The 21,247-nt window shown below is 44.6% G+C and overlaps 1 protein-coding gene across 1 annotated transcript in view; it reads left to right on the forward strand.

The window, feature by feature from the left end:
• Positions 1 to 21,247, forward strand: part of shank2b (SH3 and multiple ankyrin repeat domains 2b) — a 287,358-nt gene that overhangs the window by 60,988 nt on the left and 205,123 nt on the right. Inside the window, 5 exon segments of the mRNA XM_078283292.1 lie at positions 12,052 to 12,123; positions 17,947 to 18,055; positions 18,405 to 18,556; positions 20,343 to 20,510; positions 20,989 to 21,105. Of these exon segments, the coding sequence (XP_078139418.1) occupies positions 12,052 to 12,123; positions 17,947 to 18,055; positions 18,405 to 18,556; positions 20,343 to 20,510; positions 20,989 to 21,105 (618 nt within the window).

A 21,247-nucleotide genomic window follows, 5' to 3' on the forward strand; every position in this document is an offset into this window, starting at 1 on the left:
GGGATAGCAATTTTGTAATTATGAGAAATTTATAATGTAGTTCTAGTGTAACTATCTTCGTAATTACTGCATGCTTAAAAAATAATTACAGGGTACGGTAACGTAATTAGGGGGGACAAAAGAAGTGTTATCAGTGCCTGTTCCCTGTAGTTATGGAGTAAGTACAAGGTGTGCGGGCTGTAAAATAAAGCAGTGCTTGTTCCCCTCTTGCTCCCTGTAGTTATGGAGTGGGCTAAGTACAAGGTGAGCCTTTGCACACTGCAATATGTTAACAGGAAGTGATGCCATAACCAGGTAACATCCAGTTCAGGCCAGTCCTAAGGCATTTTACAACTTGTCTTAATGATCTCCCAGCTCTCTCAAGCGGCGACATTAGTTGGTTCATAGAGGAATTTGCACACAGTGAATGTGCAAAGAAGAACAAAAGATATGGCTGTCCGAAAATTACATTTTTGATTATAAGTGTAAGTTAACATTTGCTACAATAGCAAGCTGGCTACATAGCATATCAAGCTAGCAAACGTTACCTAACGTTAATCTTAAGCATCACTACAGTGATGTTGTTGAGAACATGCAACAACACTGTCTCTGACAGCTGTTACATTAACTATTGTATTGTATATTGTAATTATTAGCAACCGTCCAGTCCTAAAAGGGAACATTTAATTAATTTTATTGTATGACAATTCAAAAGTTTTTTTTTTCTTTTGAGGGATGATTGTAATGCCATATCATTTAATAACTGTGATTACAGGTGGCACTAGCTTCGGAGTTCAAGTTCACGGTTAAAAGACTATTGTGCTCAGCTGAGGACTTTTGTCCAGGCTGCCCTGAACTGCAAGAGAAGATGGAAGACCTGAAGAAAAGGCAAAAACTACTCCCCCTAAAAGCCAAATTTAGACCCTACATTGCTTTATAAAAGGATTCTGAAAGTTTTTATTTTACATTTTATATTATAAATTGACATATTTGATATTTCACCTCAACATACTGTATATTACATTCAATAAAGTTATTGTATGTTCAGTTAAGTCTGTTACTGTGTGTTCAAGTTCCATATTTTTTGTGTATGCTATATTGTTACAGAAATGTTACCAAACAGCTGGTCTAGGGTCTCGTCTCCTAACATTGATTACCAAAGTAGTCAGATGGACGTATGTGATTTTCTGTTAAACTGTATTTACTGTGGGGCAACCTTGTACTTACCCTATAATTACAGTGAACAAGAGGGGAACAAGCACTACTTTATTTTACAGCCCACACACCTTGTACTTACTCCATAACTACTGTGAACAAGAGGGGAACAAGCACTGCTTTATTTTACAGCCTGCACACCTTGTACTTACTCCATAACTACAGGGAACAAGCACTGCTTTATTTTACAGCCTGCACACCTTGTACTTACTCCATAACTACAGGGAACAAGCACTGCTTTATTTTACAGCTCGCACACCTTGTACTTACTCCATAACTACAGGGAACAAGAGGGAAACAAGCACTGTATGAATTATGAAAATAGTTACACCATAACTACCTCATAAATCTCTCATAATTACAAAATTGTTACCCCTTAATTCCCGGACTTCTTGTTTTGTTACCATGTAACTACAGCATTGTTATTTTATTAGTACCCTGTGGCGGACTCTATAAACATTATTCACCATAATCTGTGGTTTGGGTATGTTTAACACACGCAGTTATATTGTGTGCTTCTCAGGGTTAAGGAGACACGGTCCCTTTAAGAAAGTCTGGTTTTCTGAGTCTGACGTCTGCTCGACGTATGTTGTGTTTTTGAGCGCAAAGTAAATTGTCTTGCTCTGTGGTTAAAATAAATGACACACGAGTTGGTGTAGTCAACTAGAGAAGTTGTCCGTCTCAACTTTCCTGCCACTTCTACACTGGTGACCCCGACGTTTGTCTGCTGGACGTTTCCAGTGACAGCTCTTCTTGAACACGGCGACTAACGCAGTTTCCCCGCCTTTTCCGCCCACCTGGCGGGGAAAGTCATTTTTTTCCAAAGTGGACCTCGTTTGTGGATACCACCAGGTGCCCGTCCACCCGCTGGACGTCCCCAAAACGGCGGTGATCACCCCATTCGGACTGTTTGAGTTCCTGCGCATGCCGTTCGGCCTTAAGAACGGCGCACAGACCTTCCAGCGCCTCATGGACTCGGTGCTATGGGACCTGCCTTTCCTTTTCGTCTATCTGGACGACATCCTCGTCGCCAGCACCTCCATAGCGGAACACCTGTCCCACCTTTGGACTCTCTTCAAGCGGCTCAGCCAGCACGGGCTGATCGTCAACCCAGCCAAGTGCCAGTTTGGGCTGACCACCATCGACTTCCTTGGTCACCGCATCACCAAAGACGGGGCAGTCCCCCTCCCGTCGAAGGTGGACGCCGTCACGAATTTCTCGCGCCCGCTCACGATCAAGTCCCTGCAGGAGTTCCTCGGCATGGTGAACTTTTACCACCGCTTTATCCCCCAAGCTGCTCGACTCATGCGACCCCTGTACGAGGCTCTGAAAGGCAAGGCCCCCAAACACGCGGTGGACTGGTCCGCAGAGAGGGAGGCATTTACAGATGCTAAGACTGCTCTGGCTAATGCCACAATGCTGGCGCACCCGTCTCCCACGGCCCCGATTGCCATCACCATGGACGCTTCGGATTATGCCATCGGCGCGGTGTACGAGCAGTGGGTGGGCGGTGCCTGGCAACCGCTCGCTTTCTTCAGCCGCAAGTTACGCCCCAGTGAACGGAAGTACAGCACCTTCCATCGGGAGCTCCTCGGCCTCTTCCTCGCCATTCAACATTTCCTACATTTCGGAGTTCACCACAGACATACGGCATGTCGCTGGCCAACCTTGTCGCCGACTACCTCTCCCGGGCCATCGTGGGGGCCGTTCACTTGGGACTTGACTACGCTCGCATGGCAGCTGATCAGGCCGCCGACCCAGACATGCAGGCTTACAGGACGGCTGTCACAGGGCTGCAGCTGGAGGACGTGGTTTTCGACGACGCCGGCCCCACACTCCTGTGCGACGTCTCCTTGGGTCAGCCCTGGCCCGTCGTTCCCTCTGGGTGGAGACGGTGTGTGTTCGACGCCGTCCATGGCCTCTCCCACCCGGGCAAAAAGCCATCTATAATGCTGGTGGCGGCCAGGTTCGTCTGGCACGGGCTCAAAAAAGACGTGAGAGACTGGGCTGGCACCTGCATGGAGTGCCAGCGCTCTAAAGTGCACCGCCACACCAAAGCCCCTCTGGCGCAGTTCCCGGTGCCCGAAAGGAGGTTCGACCACGTCAACATGGACCTGGTGGGCCCCCTTCCCCCCTCCCACGGTTTCACTTACCTCCTCACCATGGTGGACAGGACCACTCGATGGCCGGAAGCCGTCCCGCTGTCGTCGACGACGTCCACCGAGGTGGGCCGGCGTTCATCGGGTCCTGGGTCGCCTGGTTCGGCACCCCATCTGACCTCTCCTCTGACCGAGGCCCACAGTTTACGTCCGAGCTCTGGAGCGCAGTCGCAGAGGGCCTGGGGGTGAAGCTCCACCGCACCACCGCGTACCACCCACAGGCCAACAGGTTGTGCGAGCGGTTTCATCGCTCCATGAAGGCCGCTCTTCGGGCCAGCCTCAAGGACAGCAGCTGGGTCGACAGGCTCCCGTGGGTCATGCTGGGCCTCAGGACCGCCCCTAAAGAGGACCTCCAGTCCTCGTCTGCCGAACTGGTTTACGGCCAGCCGCTGCGGGTCCCAGGGGATTTCGTCCCTAACACCACGGCTCCCTGGTCTGCAGCCCGCCAATGGGCCACGCTCCTGGACAACGCCAGTGTTTTCGCACCGGTCCCCACTTCGCATCACGGCCTCCCACGGTCTCACGTCCCCGCAAGTCTGCAGTCGGCAGGGTATGTTTTCATCCGCCCTACGACGGCCCGTTCCGTGTCCTGGAGGCCGGGGACAAGCACTTTGTGGTGGACATCGGCGGTAAGCCGGAGCACGTTTCTGTGGAGCGCCTCAAACCAGCTCACCTGGACTTGGACCGACCCGTTGGCCTGGCCCTACCCCCGTGGCAGGGGCGCTCCCCTGCCCTGCCTCCACCCCCACCCTGCCCCCACGCCGCCGCAGGGTCCCCAAGGCCCCTCCTGCGGGCGCCCCGCTCCCATTCTGCGGAGCCGTTGTGGCCGGGTCATCCGTCCCCCTCCACGTTGACTTTCTCTGTTATGGTGAATTCTGGGGGGACGTATGTGGCGGACTCTATAGACATTATTCACCATAATCTGTGGTTTGGGTATGTTTAACACATGCAGTTATATTGTGTGCTTCTCAGGGTTAAGGAGACACGGCCCCTTTAAGTAAGTCTGGTTTTCTGAGTCTGACGTCTGCTCGACATATGTTGTGTTTTTGAACGCAAAGTAAATTGTCTTGCTCTGTGGTTAAAATAAATGACACACAAGTTGGTGTAGTCAACTAGAGAAGTTGTCCGTCTAAACTTTCCTGTCACTTCTACAACCCCATAATTATAAACTACTTACACCGTAATTAGCGGGCTGTAAAATAAAGCGTTACCTATCATTCTTACACTGGGGAGAGATACGGTTGAAAATATGTGGCAATAAACTGGGAAAATAAGACTAAGGGAGTGTGGACAAGATTATAAAGGACTAAAGAAAAAAATATCAGCAAGAAAAATGGCAACTATTGGACGTGTGCCAGAACGTTTTGAGCGTTGGCTGGATGCAAATGAAATTAAAGATGAAAAGAAGGCAAATGTGTTTCTCAGTGTGCTTGGCCCAACAGAGTATGTCTGATTGAGCCAAAGAGGCTGTTGAATTGACATACCAGGAATTTACAAGAATACTGGCTGAGTATTTTAAGCCAAAGCCTATCATCATTGCGGAGCGTTTCAGATTCTACAGACGTACTCAAATGCAAGGAGAATCATTGGCTGACTACATTATTACTCTGTAACGATTAGCCAGCACACGCAAGTTCGGCCAGTTTCTGGATGATGCACTCCGAGATCAGTTTGTGTGTGGTCTCTGTGGTGAAGCATACCATAGGTATGTTGTCAGAGACACAACTGGATTTTAAGAAAGCCTGTGACATTGCCATTGCTCTGGAATTGGCTCACAAGGATACCATGGAGTTGTCAGGGCACCCAGCACGTCAACAAGGGATCCACAACGTTGACATTAAATGTGGTAAGCGTACTCAGAGACTTCCCACAACTCCCAGAGCAGCGCTCAGTCACAGCATTTAATGTCTGATAAACCCAAGACACGCTGTTACAGGTGTAGAAGGGACAATCACCACCCCAGTGCCTGCAGATTTATCAATGAAAAATGTCACAACTGTGATAAAAATGGACACCTCCAAAGGGTGTGTAGGAGTGCCAAATACACAGATTCTGCACAGCAAGGGGCGGATGAGGAGGACAATGTGGAACTGTTCAGCAGGTACACTGCACGGGGATGCAGAGATGGGATTTATGTCAGTATAGGATTGGCTGGCACACAAGTGAACATGTTAGTGGATACAGGGGCATCTGTCTCTTTGGTGCCTGAGCGAATCTACAGAAAGCATCTGAAGCAATACCACCTCACATCCACAGCTGTCCATCTCTCAGCTTACACTGGCAACATCATTCCAGCAGTGGGGAAGATACACGTACCAGTCCAGTATGAAGGGAAGGTGTGGACACTTCTGTTGATTGTAGTGAAAAGAAACAGGCCAACCCTGTTAGGATGAGACTGGCTCAAGTATATCAGGCTGGACTGGGAAGAACTTTTCTGCCGCCTGACAGGTGAGGAGAAGGTGTGTCAGGTGAGCCAGTCTTGAAAAAGAAGCCCTGAGCATCATCTTTGGTGTAAAAAAGTTTCATAAGTACCTTTATGGAAGGAAGTTCCAGCTGTTAACAGATCATCGCCCCCTCCTGGCCATCCAGCCCAAGGCAGCCATTCCTACCCTTGCTGCACTCCGCATGCAGAGGTGGGCTTTGATACTGTTAGCGTATGACTATGAGATTGAGTACCGGAGATCCAGTGACCATGCTAATGCGGATGCACTATCACGATTGCCATGCAATGGTGACACGGACAGTCTGGAAGACGCAGGGTTAGTCTTCCAGGTCTCGCTCATTGATGAGCAGCCCCTCTCTGCTGCAGACATAGCAGAGGAAACCAGAAAGGATCCAGTCCTTTCCAAAGTAATGGATCTTACCTTGGCCGGCTGACCCAACTACGTGAGTAACGACAGGCTGCGGCCTTACATAGATAAGAAAGATCAACTGTCTACAGACCATGGATGTGTGCTCTGGGGATTCAGATTGATTATTCCTCCAAAGTTCAGGGAGAGACTCTTGTCTGATCTGCATGAGGGTCACCCTGGGATCACTAGAATGCAAGCTCTAGCGAGACGTTATCTGTGGTAGCCTGGCCTGGATCAGGATATTCAGCAGTTTGTGGGTCAGTGTACGACTTGTAAAGCAGTGCGCAACCAACCTGCTGCTGCACCCCTTCTCCCATGGTCCTGGGCTTGTTCACCATGTGAGCAGATTCATGTGGACTACGCTGAAACAAACAAACAGCACTACCTGGTAGTCATGGACGTCCATTCCAAGTGGATGGAAGGGTTCCAAACACAATTGATGACAGCTGAGAAGACCATCAGCCTCATGAGACACCTCTTTGAATGCACCCCGGAACTGTTCCCGAAACGCCAGACGCACCTGGCTGACGCTGCTTAAGCCTGATATGTCGATCGTCATTGAGAAACATCAGTGGCAACAGAAGAAGGCCCATGATAAGCACTCCAGGTCTGTCAGACATTTTGTTGAGGGAGAGAGAGTGATGGTGCATGATTTCAGACACACAAAATGTCTGTGGGTTCCATGGCTGATCCTCAAATGCAAAGGCCCTCTAAGCTACACAGTCCAAGTAGGTCATCGCCAAGTCAGTGTGCATGTGGATCACCTGCTACGCTCCAAAGCCTCAGCAGCAACATGCAAAAAAGATATCAACCCACAGGACTTCGCCCCTGAGTGTGGACTGGAACAGCCGATCGAGCAGGAGCAGCCACCTGAACCAGTCTAACTACCAGAGACCCTGGCTGAGCAACGTTATCCTGCATGCCAGCGAGTTCCGTGAAAAAGACTTGACCTGTAAATTGATTTAGGGTCAATGACAGAGACTGTTGTCCTGTAAAAAAAAAAACGCAGGACAAGGTTAGAATAGGACACAAGTCTGTCATCGGGGCAGAATAATCCCTTGGGCTTGTGCTGGCCTCTGGTCAGTCTACACCAACCCAGTAGATCAGAAATGTGCTCATTGTGTTGTTCTATATTTGAAATGGCACATGGTTTATTGAGAAGGATGAACCTATGTTGTTGGTAGAAGTTCAGTTTTGTGGCGAGGGGTTCACTGGGAGGGGATGCTGAAACGCCTGATTATAAGCCTCTCCTCCAATAATTTAACCCCATCTATCCCCAAAGAATCGTGACTTATAAAATATAATAGAGCAAAAAATGCAAAAAACTCTGCAAAAAATGTGTAGGCATCACAACACACCGCAGTCTAGGATAATAAGAGAATAATAGTCTCCAAAAAGTTGAAACACTGTGCATACCTGGAATGTGTCTCTGTGACAGGTGCATAGGAGTGGTAACACAGGATCTAAAAGGATGAGCATACTGTCTTCACTTGCTAATAAATTATATTTATTGAATTTAATTGAACTGGAAGGTAAATCTTAAAAAATATATATATATATAAAATCAGTGGAGCATTAATCACTAAGATGTGTCAATTTGGTGACATTTAATAACTTATCAAAATGACAAAATAATGATGATAGGCTATCTTGTTAGTCATCAGTCATTTGTCTGCAGGAATTTAGTTGATATAAGCAGGTTTGGGATTTTTGGTGACAAAGCAAAATGGGAAATCCATTACTTACTATTAGTAATGTTTGAGCCTTAGTCTGACTGAGCTATCTGAGGTATCCCATTCAGTTCAGGTGAATTGAAGATCCTAAATTGCCCGTCGGCATGAGTGTGTTTGTGTGTAGTATGGTATATGATGTATAAAATTATGTAGTATATGATGTGTATATGTAGTATGTATATGACATACTGTATATGATGTACAAAACCTCTGTTGTGGAAGTAGATGCAAGGAGCTGTGGCCAGAAGGTGGTCAGTGCTTGTCATGGTGGCAACCCAAGAACCTGCTGATGGACACCCACTGAGTGATGGTCACCCACCTCAAGTTGAAGAAGGAGGACTTCCGGGCCTTGTTAGCATGGGCGACTCTGGACTCAGCAGAGTCATACTGGCAGAACAAAAAGGCTGCAGCTGCGGTTGTTGCAGAGCAAAAGCCTGAGTGTGGGAGGAGTTTGGAGAGGCCATGTAGGATGACTTTCGGACGGTCTCGAAGAGGTCCTGGAAAACGATTTGGCAAAAGGAAAGTAGGACATCGCCCTGGCTGTTCTTGGTAGGGACGAGGAAATGCTGACCTCAATTAAGGATATTGTTGGAAGTTAGAAGCAGCACTTTGGGGAACTCCTACACCCAATAGACACTCCCTTCAGACAGAAGGCAGAGTTGGAAGATTTGAGGGCGTCAGAGCACATCTCCTTGGCAGAGGACATTGGGTTAGTCAGAAAGCACCCCAGTGGCAAAGTGCCAGGGGTGGATGAGATTCGACCTGAAATGCTGAAGGCTCTGGATATTGTTGGGCTGTTGTGGTTGACCACAACAGCCAATGTCGCATGGATTTGGGGCACAGTGCCCTTGGATTGGCAAACAGGGGTGGTTGTCCCCATATTCAAAAAAGGGGAAAGGAGAGTGTGTTCCAACTATCGTAGAATCACACTTGCTCAGCCTCCCTGGGAAAGCCTATGCCAAGGCACTGGAAAGGAGACTCCGACCGACTGTTGAACCTCAGACTCAGGAGAAGCTATACGGATTCAAATCTGGTCGCAAAACAGTGGACTAGCTTTTTACCCTCTTGCCGATAATCGAGGGGTCACAGGAATTTACTATTCCTGTCTACATGTATTTTGTATATTTGGAAAAAAACGTGTTCCCGACAAGGGCGTAGAATTGGGTAGGGACGGTAGGGACGTGTCCCTACCAATATCAAGCGACTCTGAAATGTCCCTAGCAATTATTTTGATTGACAATAAACGTTGTTTTGTCCGTCAGTGTCTAGTCAATGTTAACAGATCGCGTTCTCTACTACGAGTCCCGCTGCATTGGTGTAGTGCATTGGTGTCCCGCGTCGGCATAGCAACGGACGCTGTAACGAAACGCAAGAAGAGCAAAAGCTCCGCCTACCGGCGAGCATGCGAGTGAGGACTCCATGCTATTTTATATTAGTAACAGTTGTGTTTAGCCATTAAAGTTAGTTTATTTAAGTACCGTGTCGCGTGCGTCTGTGACGAGTGACGACCGTAAGTAGCCTACATGTCACAAGTGAGATTGAACAATGCTGATGTGTGCCACACTGGACAACACTGATGTAAAACAAATATGCCAACAGTTCATCTCTGTTAATGACAGGCGTAGGCATGTGTTTGGCTCCTTCAAATAGGAGCAAGGCAGTGGACACTCAGCTGTTTGTATGTAGGGTTTGGATATAGTTTACAATATCTTATCATTATTATTATTATTATTATTATTATTATTATTATTTTAAATGTAAATACAGATCGTTGGTTTGAATAGGCAACAGTACTACAGTACCTGCCTTAAAACAAAATGTGCTCTTCAAAGTCCCATTCAGCTGGCAAATTTGAGTAAAGGATTCATTAATGTGCTACTCCCTGTGTCTGTGTGTCTGTTAATGAGTGTATTGGCTACCATAACTATCTAGATCAGTGGTTCTCGACGTGGGGTCCGGGGACCACCAGCGGTCCTTGAGGAGGTTCCAGGGGGTCCCCAGCAAATTGATGAATTGTTAAACTTCAGCATTATTTAATTTACAAATAGTTAACACAATTACAGAATGTAGAAGAATTACTGTTTTGATCTTAGTTTCACTGTTATCTCTCTACCTACAATACAGACAGTCATGGGATTCTGGATCAAAATCATATCTAACAATAAAAGTATTCTCAGATTTGGGTCCGAGAGACAAAATCTCATCAAATGGGGGTCCATGGCTCTAATGTGGACTAAACTAGGGGTCCTCGATATGAAAAAGGTTGAGAATCACTGATCTAGATGACATGAAATGGCGGTCAGAAGTCTATCATAAATGTAAAATGCCTCAGCTTCCAGTGGGGGTTACATCCCCTCCGGACCTCCCCCATTTGTGTCCCTACCAATGTCAAAATCAAACCTACGCCCTTGGTTCCCGAGGTATTCTGTGGTATGTGCTGTGGGAGTATAGGGTGCTGGGGTTGCTGCTGTGAGCCATTCGGTCCCTGTATTCTTGGAGTGAGAGCTGTGTTCGCATTCTTGGCATTAAGTCAAGCATGTTCAAGGTGGGCATCGGACTCCGACAAGGGTGCAACTGTACAGGATATCAAGGTGCAGCCGAGGTCTGGAGAGTGTCCAGTTTTGTGATATTAGGATGGCGTCTCTGCTGTTTGTGGATGATGTTGTACCTTCTGGCTTCATCAGACTATATCCGATGTGCACTGGAGTGGGCTGTAGATGAGTGTGATGCAGTCGGGATGAGGATCAGCAACTCCAAGTCTAATGCCATGGTTCTCTTCCAGAAAAATGTGGCCTGCCCCCCAGGTGAGGGGGGAGCAGCGGCCCCAAGTGGAGGATTTTCAGGAATCTTGGGGTCTTATTCACGAGTGAGGGTAAGAAGGATTATGTATGAGACTGATCGCCGGTTAGGTGCATCAGCTGCAGTAATCCAGGCATTGTATCAGACCATGGTGAAGAGAGCGTTGAGTCACAAAGCAAAGCTCTTGATTTACCGGTTGATCCTTTTACTGATCCTCACCTATGGTCACAACCTTTGGGTAATGACTGAAAGAATGCGATCGTGGATACAAGCGTGAATACATATGTATGTATGTAAACCTTTATTTATTCAGGGAGGGCCATTGAGAGCAAGCTCTCTTTTTCAAGGACGCCCTGATTACAGCACAAGATATAAAAACACATTACAAACATTACAGTACAATATAAAATCACATGAAAATCACAGGTTCAGATAAACAACAATACTATGAGAAGCATGTGCAATCCCCACATAATGCATCCTCTAAAAGCGCCCTGAACTTCTCCATAGAGACAAATCGGTCCAGTTTAAGAGAGTCCTGCAGCCTGTTCCATCTATCAGGAGCATAAAAACTGAAAACGGTCTTTCCTGCCTCACTGTTCATACGTGGTGTGTCTAATCTAATGTGTGTCTGCGAGTGAGTATGACACCCTGTAGCACTGAAACTCAAGAGCGAAGACAAATACAGTGGAAGCTTGCCAGACAAAGCTTTGTAAACAAACAAAAGACAATGTTGCTCTCTTCGAATGGTAAGGGAGGGCCAACCCACTTTTTCATATAAGACATGGAACATGTATCGTGGGTACATGTTCTGGGTACAACCAACTGAGAATTTATGTCCTAAAGATTTCTGTCAAACTGCTTTCTGCAAAGAAAAAGGTGGATAAACTGAGTTTAGGTGGGTTTACCCTCCACTACACCCCTGGTTATGTGTCTCCTGTGGGTGTATTTCCTTAGCTTTGTGTCTGCATTACCTCCTCTTCTTCTCCTCCATGTCTTTACATGGCTCATATGCTCAATGTGGCTGGACTGCATCCAGATGACATAGAATTGCTAATGTGAGTCTGGCCATTCCCAAATTAGACTGGGATGATCTGATAGCAATGCCAGAAAAATTCTAGATTTTCTCTATGTCTATACAGGCCAATGTGTCCTGGTGTGACAAGATGAGAAAAGAGGATTGATATTAGTATCTAGAAGTTTTCATGTACATACAGTGTAAATGAGCTCAACAGTGAGCATCAACAGTGTTGCTATGTCTGTTTTTATGATATATTTAAAATTTTAATACATTTATTTTATCTGTATTTCCAGTTTCGCTACAAGAGTCGAGTCTACAAGCATTCAGATGTCAATGAGAAACAGATCGCTAAGATTCACACCCAGGTATGAAAAAAATCTCTATACTTCTCTACTTCTCTACTCTCCTTGTTTCAGCTGCATGGCTGAAACCATGGACAGTCATTTTTCATGGTATTTCTGCTTCAGTGTATATAACGGGAAACAAAAAACAAAAACATAGACATACAGTGTCTCACTTATACTCACTAATTAGTCTCACCAATAGGCTACACAGAAATACAGTGCAGGCTGCATAGATTTATCAGTTAAACAGCACTTTCACAGTTTGCTTCCTGTGTGTGCATGTGTGTGTGTGTGTGTGTGTGTGTCCTGGTCTGTATCCTGAAGACAACATGGAGTTGGTCAGATCTTCACTCTCTGACTGCTCCTGTCTATATATAGCTGACCTGGATAGCTGTTTGTGTGTGTGTGTGTGTGTGTGTGTGTGTGGGTGGGTGGGTGCGTGGATGGGTGGGTGGGTGTAAGCTACATTAACTGGAGCAGAGGTGTGATGACCAGCACGGCCACTCTATGAACTCCCTTTGGTTGTCTCTCTCTCTTTCTTCTCTTTACCCTGCTATCTCTTTGTCCTCCATTTTAATACGTTTAGCATGCTCTTCATCCTTCCCTCCTACCCTCCTCCTCCTCTCTCTTGTTAAAGAAACATTCTCAGTTTGCCTGCCTGGTGTGATTTTGTTACCTGTCATCCTCCAATATTAGCTGCTGCCTGGGATGCATATATGTGTTACAACTATGCTTTTTCTGCTTGCCAGTAGGGCTAGCATGTCCATGTGTTGCTGTGTCTAAGAGCCTGTAGTATTTTTATTAGGTCTAGGGTTAGGACTTAAAACATTTTATAAGCTGAATTAATTTATCAGGCCTGAATTCAGTTATTGTCACGGAGTCGCCTGCCTCGCTTCCTCCCCTGCCTGCTTTATCTCCATTTCTCCCTGTTTCCCCTCCCTCTTCCCCAGTTTGCCCATCGGCCTAGTTCTGTCTGTGTGTTTGTCCGTCTCCCCTCAGGTCCAGTTGTTCCCATTCATTCCACCAGGCGTCCTCAGTGTTCCCGCCCAAAAAACTTGAATGGATATAACGGTCCTTCCACTGTTTGTCATGGTAATTTAGCTGGTACAACATAAAATGGCAACTATGGAATTGTAAGGGTTAGTTGCTATGGTGACAACGCAAGTCTGGGCATTAAAGCCGTAAAGTGTATCACATTTGCTTGAGAACTGTGCAGATGTGTCTGTTGCACGAGCGCTTAGCAAACTGTCAAAACTCAACTGAAAGCTGCTGTTGCCGACAAGATTAACTTAGCATTATCAAAGATTGTGCTTCTCTCGCTAGCTCTTCTCGTCAAAATCAGCATATTAGCAAACCAAAGCATCATCAAACAGGTACCTTTAACTTAAAGGAATAGTTCACCCAAAAATGAAAATTCAGTCATTATCTACTCCACCCCCATGCCAGTAGAAAATCAGGTAAACTTTGTTAGTCCATACAACAGTCCCGGAGAACCCCGGAAGAAGTACATTGCAGCTTTCTCCAAAACAACTGAAGTTGCTGGAGACCTGTCTTCAGTCTTCAAAGAATAACGGAAGACTAGGATGCTGTCAGGGGCCGACAGCAAGGGTATATCCCTGAAATTCCCCAATCCTCAAAAGCCCCATTAAGTCAAATGTAGTAAAAAGCCATTTAATAATCACGCAATAAGACTCCAGGGTTAATCTTCCCAATTATATAGGTTGTATGTCCCAACTATTTTTATTTCGCCAAATAATAACATTTTTCCTTCTGGGCTAATCTAAAGTTAATTATATTATTATTACTCCTAAACACTCCAAAATGAATGGATGTAATCCTCTAGGGATTGTCTCCCCAATAATAAAGGGTATGTACCTTAACTATTTTTTTAACACTCAAATGTAACTAATTAAATATAGCCGCTAGCGCCGATGGCTGGGTTCATGCCAGTACAGCAGCCAGAGCTTTAAGATTACTGTCAGTTTTGTCATATTAGGCTGTTGAGCCATCAGGCCCAAGGCTATTAAGTTATGATACTGAAGAATGTAATAGCAAGTTAAAAGGTGTCAATATCCAACTTCGTATTGGCTTTACTGTGTTTAGCTGTACACTCAAAATGCGGCTGTTGGGCAAAATCTGGTCAGATCTGTATGGAAATTGGTGTGCATGTTCCACGTAAAGGTTGGAACATGATTACCATAGTTTCATAGCTCATAGTTTTCATAGTTTCATTGGTGAAATTCTGTTTGAGTTATAAGCCAAAATGTCATAGGCCACACCCATTTTCACTAATGACGGCCAAACTTCAGATTTTGACTAGGACATGGTCCTAGAGCAGGTGTACCGAATTTTGTGCAATTTCACCAATTGGATTAGGAGATACCGTTTTCTGGCCTTTGTAGCGCCCCCTATTTGTCAATATTTGAATGGCTTTGCACACATGTTCATTCATTATATGTGAACAGGTTGTCCAAGTTTCATGATGTCATCAGTTTCATGATGGTCATCATGTTGTTAAACCATCTATCACAAAGTGATAGATGGTCAACAATTTAGCTTATAGGCCACGCCTCCTTCACAACTTTAAGAGTTAATATCTTCAAAACTACAGTAGATATCAACAATCTATGAACAAAATTTAAAGAGTGTAGGACCATAGATGCTACTGACTGATTTTGTCGGTCAAACAGTGTAGGAGGAGGAGATATTTTGAAATCAACAGCTAGGGTGCCGATTTCAGCTAAATAATGGTGTGCTCGTTTAAGGGTACCCTCCGGTCACATGATGGGCCGAAACGGGTCTGGGCAGAGCATTCTGTAATAATCAAGCGTATAAATAGGCTGTAGTGACAGCAAGTCAACCCGGTGAGGAAAGGCCGGGAACACAGAACTTGAATGGATAGATTTGTCTTTCCCATTCAAATCAACGTTCCTGGATGGTCGGAACGGCAGCCATTTTTGTGTACCATTGTGTACCAGCATACTCCAAGTCTCTTGGAGCCAACAGATCCCAAAGTGACTTGAAAAGACCGACATTTACACCGATTATATATAATTGTAATGGAATATCAGGGAGAGAAGCTAGCCCTGCATTTCATTCGTCATTCAGTCATTATCTACTCACCCCCATGCAAGTTGAAGCTCTGGTGAAGTTTGTTAGTCCATATAACACTCTCGGAGCTTCCCAGCACAGTTCCAAAATAACAAAAAATAAACATAAAATGACTCCATACAGCTCGTGCAGCATAATCCAAGTCTTCTGACGCCATACGATTGCTCTGTGAGTGGAAAAAATGAAATTTTACCCATTATTTCATGCAAATTGAGTCTTCATCCATTGTCTTCAGTTTCTGCATTACCAAACCTCACGAGATGGAGGTCACGCACAGTCACACACACAAACCTTGCGCAGCCACGGTGGCCTCGTGAGGTTTGGCAATGGCAGAAAATGACCGCAGTATGTGCACCTGACTTGGTCCAAGGAATCTATGGAAAAAATATTTTCAAGTCGAACGATTCAGAAGTTATTGGCCAAAATGTAAAGTGGCTTGTTGTAGTGCCACCATAAGGCTGATTGGTGTAATTTTTGTTGCCTGAGTAGTGGGTGACACTTCAATCCTATCTGCCAAGTTTGGTTGCTTACGGTTTCTGAGCTCTAGACCCTGTTTGCGAAGAAGAAAAAGGAGAAGGAGAAGGAGGAGAAGAAGAAGAATCCAAATAACAATATCCAAATAACAAATACAATAGAGTTTCCCCTAATAAGAATAAGAATAATCTGAACAAAAACAATAGGGTTCCATTGCTGTGTGCTTGGACCGCTAATAATAATAATAATAATTAAAGCTGCAAGCAGCGATGATCGGGCCCTCGCACTTTGCGCACGTCGGGGTGTGCCGCAGCCGTGGCGTCGTTACTGGACACCGACCGGTCGATGCGGCTCTGAATTTTGATTATAAAACGTGTCATTTCCTTTTGCCAGTAGGTGGCGCTATGACTATGATTCAAAATTGGCTTGTAGATGTCTTCAGGCCAGGACTATCATCAAACGTGAAGTTTGGGGCAGATTTGACCATGTACAGTCGAGTTACAAGCCAATTCCTGTGTTGCCAGTAGGTGGCGCTATGACTATGATTCAAAATTGGCCTGTAGATGTCTTCAGGCCGGGACTCTCATCAAACATGTGAAGTTTGGGGCAGATTTGACCACGTACAGTCGAGTTACAAACCACTTCCTGTGTTGCCAGTAGGTGGCGCTATGACTATAACTGAATATTGGCATGTCGATGTCTTCAGGCCGGGACTCTCATCAAACGTGTGAAGTTTGGGGCAGATTGGACAATGTACACTCAAGTTAACACAACTTCCTGTTTCATGGCGAAACATCGAAATTCGCCGCCCCGCCAGGGCAAGGCCGTTCGATGACAACTCTCAATCTTCACAATGAAGCATCATCAAGGTCTTAAGGCTTTTCTGACCACATTTGAGGTGGATCTGGTCAACCCGCTAGGAGGAGTACATCAAAGTATAAAACATGTCATTTCCTGTTTCCAGTAGGTGGCGCTATGACTATAACTGAATATTGGCATGTCGATGTCTTGAGGCCATGACACTTAGCAAACATGTGAAGTTTGGGGCAGATTTGACCATGTACAGTGGCGTTACAAAGCACTTCCTGTTTCGTGGCGAAACATGGAAATTCGACACCTCACCCATGACTCTAACTGAATATTGGCATGTAGATGTCTTCAGGCCGGGACTCTCATCAAACGTGTGAAGTTTGGGGCAGATTTGACCACGTACAGTGGAGTTACAAACCACTTCCTGTGTTGGCAGTAGGTGGCGCTATCACCATAACTGAATATTGGCCTGTGGATGTGCTCAGGCCGGGACACTTATCAAACATGTGAAGTTTGGGGCAGATGTGACCATGTACAAAGAGTTACAAAGCACTTCCTGTTTCGTGGCGAAACATGGAAATTCGACGCCTCGCCACGCCCACGCTGTTGGACGAAAAGTCAAGCTTTTACCAACTTTTAATCGTCAAGGTCTTTTATATACGCTGAGCAAGTTTGAGGTGGATCCGATTAACCTCCTAGGAGGAGTTTGACCCCTGTAAATGGCCAAACATGCACAAAAATGCCACAATAAATACAAAATGGCTGACTTCCTGTTGGGTTTAGGTCAAGGCACCTATTGACATTTTTTTTAAGTCTGGACATGATACATGTGCCTACAAGATTTCGTACATGTAGGTGAAACGTAGCGCAAGGGGTATTTTTTTGAAATTTTGTAGGGGGCGCTATTGAGCCATTTTGTCACACCCATGCGCAAGAGCCATAAAATATCTAATTTTCACCACTTCTGAGGCATGTGCAAAGTTTCACAACTATCCGAGCACCTTTAGCCCCTTAAAAATGCGATTCATTCGGCCCAAGAAAAAGGAAAATAATAATAATTCCTTGCATTACAATAGGGCTTCGCACCGGTCGGTGCTCGGGCCCTAATAATAATGATACAAGCAAAAACAATAGGGTTCCTGCACTGCGTGCTTGGACCTCTAATAATAATCCTAACAAATACAATAGGGTTTTGAGCATGTAGTGCTCGAACCCCTAATGATGGGTGCACTTACAAGTGAAGTGCTACTTCACAAAATAATAAACCAGAAATTATTCATCATGGCGGATGCAGGCAAAATATGCAACTTTATACTTTATGCAATTTATATTTTCTGTCTTTCTCTTGCTTGTCTCCCTCCCTGTCCCCCTGTCTCTGTCCCTTGTTATCTTTCTTTCCCTATCTCTCTCTCTCTCTGTCTCTGTTTCTCTCTCTCTCTCTCTCTACAGGCTAACTTTAGCAGCTTGATGGAGAGTATTAAGGAGCTGGAGGTTGACAGGGTGGAGAACATGCTGGATCGAGGCCTGGACCCCAACTACCATGACCCTGACACAGGCGGTAAGGAAATCGCTTTAGTAGAGATTGGTTTGGTTTACTTTTGGTGTGGTTTGTTCGGTCAGAGATGAGGAAAAAGTCAGATATCTCACTCTTCCTTCACTTCTAGCTACCGTAATGTCATCACACCATACAGTGGAGAAAACACAGAAGGTGCTCTGTGTATGGGGCATAAGAGGGAAAACAGATATGGCCTGTAGTTGTAGATATACTCCACTGTGACAACACCGAAAACACATTGTCAGCATAATTAGCTAAATTCATGTTTTTGTGATAGTTTTTTGAGAAAAACCTTGAAGGAGGTCTCTCTGCAGATCAGCTGTCACATTATGGTGTGTGTGTGTATGTGTAGAGTGCCCCCTGACCTTAGCAGCCCAGATGGACAGCGCATCATTCATTATTATTGCTCTGAAGAATGGAGGAGCTCATCTGGACTTTAGATCTACGGATGGAATGACTGCCCTCCACAAGGCCGTCAGAGACAATAACCACACTGCACTCAAAGTTAGTACCACTCCCCCCCCACACACACACACCTTCACATTCAGACCGCTAGCAACCCCTTCGCCATGCTACTATCCGATGGTTGATATGACGTAGCTGATTGCTGTCTGTAGTGCCAGTAGTCTTAGATTAGATTAGATTAGTTTAAACTTTATTGATCTCTGTAGGGAAATTGGGTCGTTGCAGCAGAAAATAGTAATACGATACAGACAAGAAAAATAAGATATAAATAAGAATAGAGCAGATGAGGGTTATTAAACATAAGAAACCAATAATTCCAATGTTTCAAGAACAAGATATTAATTGGAAATGTATGAATGAAAAGTATGAAGAGTTACAGCATTATGAGGGTGTGCAAAATAACAGCAGTACAACATACTGAGACAAATAAAAATGAATTAAAATATGTCCAACACAAAAATATACTAATGAAATATATGCAGTATAAAATAAGTACACATAGGTGTCACGTAGTCAACTTTGCTCGAGTCCCAAGTCAGTCTCAAGTCAAGGCACAAGTCTCAAGTCAAGTCCCAAGTCTAAATGTAGATTACCAAGTTCCAGTAATAGGATGAAAACGTGATAAGAGCATCATGAGTTTGATTTCTATAATCAGTTTCAACTTCAATAAATGTAATTATTCAATACAAATTCAGAAAACAGAATTTAAATTCAGTCGTCTGGTGGAACAAATCTCATAACTTTCAATCTAAGTAATTTATACAAACACAAGATCTCTTGTCAAGACTTATGAAAGTCTCAAGTCTTTTCTTGATGAAGTCAAGTCTCAAGTAATTCAAATTGTGACTCTGACTTGAGTCATGTGACTCAAGTCCCCACCTCTGGCCAGACAAAATACAAAACATAGCACAAGCGTTTTGTCAGAACACTGAAAACAGCCCTGAATGTGTGTGTATAAACGTATTAACACCTAGACAGGTGACGTTACCAGCAGAGTGTTCATCAGACAAAAGAGACAAAAGACAAAAGAAAACCAGCACCAGTAAATGCTGTGCTGGAAACATCACAAGAAAATAATAGAAGATACTCACGGAAACACATAGTCTGTTTGTTCTAATATCTTACCTATTGTGGACAGTTTCTGTTCTCATATTCAGACACAGGCCTATTTGTTGCTTAATGGGCCTAACGTCAAGGCCTGTAACTAAGCCTCCTTGCATTTTAGGTGGATTTATTTTGATGAAAAATGTTGCACTTGTTTTTGTTTTGGTCATCATTCAGAGCTTATGATAATTGTTAAATTATTTAGCCTATAGCTTGTGTTGCCCTTAATAGAACAACTGTATAGGCTCAGGCCAAGGATGTTAGTCAGTTTGACAGTCAACCAATTTCATTGAAACTTTTTTATGAGGTTTTAAATGAAAAACTGTGTTTCTCCTTATAGGCCTAAGCCTACAGCATGTGGGTGTGTCTTTAGTGCTATTTGGCAAAGGCAAAATGAATATGCCATCATGAAAACATTTGCCTCTATTTTGATTTAACAATGTATTGAAAGAATTGGAAAAACACCACATTTATGCAATTATTGTTCAATCTGTTTTATCATTTACTTTTCAAGCACTTTTGTACAATACTCCAGCAAGACAAATTAGGAAAAACATGTAGACATAAAAAAAAAAAAATGAACAAGTTAATATTTGTTTAATTGTAACTTTCCCGCCCCTAATGGAAACGCACATGGTGCTGGTGGCTGGTTGGTGCTGGAAATCGTGCCGCAATGAAACTGACTCTCTCTTTCGATGCTTCCCCTCTCTCCCACTTCCAGACTTTATTAGAGCTGGGTTCCAGTGTGAACTATAAGGACAGCCAGTCTCTGACTCCGCTCTACCATAGTGTGTTGGTGGGGGGAGATCCAGCCTGCTGTCTCCTGCTGCTGAGATATAATGCTACGCTAGGTTGCACTGATGAGAACGGATGGGCCGAGATACACCAGGTCAGGACCCAACACTCTCTACTGTACTGAGAAAGATAAGCTTTTGTTTAGTTCAGTCTCCTTCATTATAATGCTCAGACACATTATGAGAACAACAGCTTGTCCTGACTTTCCAGTTAAGTTCCAGTCAAAGCAATGAGATCAGGGTGCCATCTAGTGGTTGCAAGAACACATTTCATAAATGGAGCCAGTGAACTAGAGTCTCATTTCATTTTGCTTTGCTTATTCAGTATATGTCAGCACAACCAAAGCTATTTTGATAGGTTTCACTTCCTTCACCAGAAGAAAAACATTGTGAGATAAATGGGATTTAATGAAATTAAATGTTCTTAGATGCAGGTCTGCAGCCTAATGTACCAGGGAATCCTAAATACAGTATATTCATTATAGAAAGTCAAATGACATTCAATTGGAAGAGTGAAATTATTCTCCACAATCACAATTCTGTATGTGTGCACATGTGTGTGTATGTGTTTAGGCTTGTCGCTATGGCCACTTGCAGCACATGGAACAGTTGTTGCTGTGTGGAGTCGACATGTCCTCCCAGAATGCATCAGGAAACACGGCTCTACACATCACTGCTCTTTACAGACAGGTAGGCTACATGCATATACACACCCAAGCAAACACATACACAAATACAGACAGAATTTCATGCACAGATAGAAACATCTCTAGCCTAAATTCATACAGGTACACACATGCGTGCACACACACACACACACACACACACACAC

Source organism: Centroberyx gerrardi, chromosome 4 (assembly GCF_048128805.1).
Source record: "Centroberyx gerrardi isolate f3 chromosome 4, fCenGer3.hap1.cur.20231027, whole genome shotgun sequence".
In the NCBI taxonomy this organism is placed as follows: Eukaryota; Metazoa; Chordata; class Actinopteri; order Beryciformes; family Berycidae; genus Centroberyx; species Centroberyx gerrardi.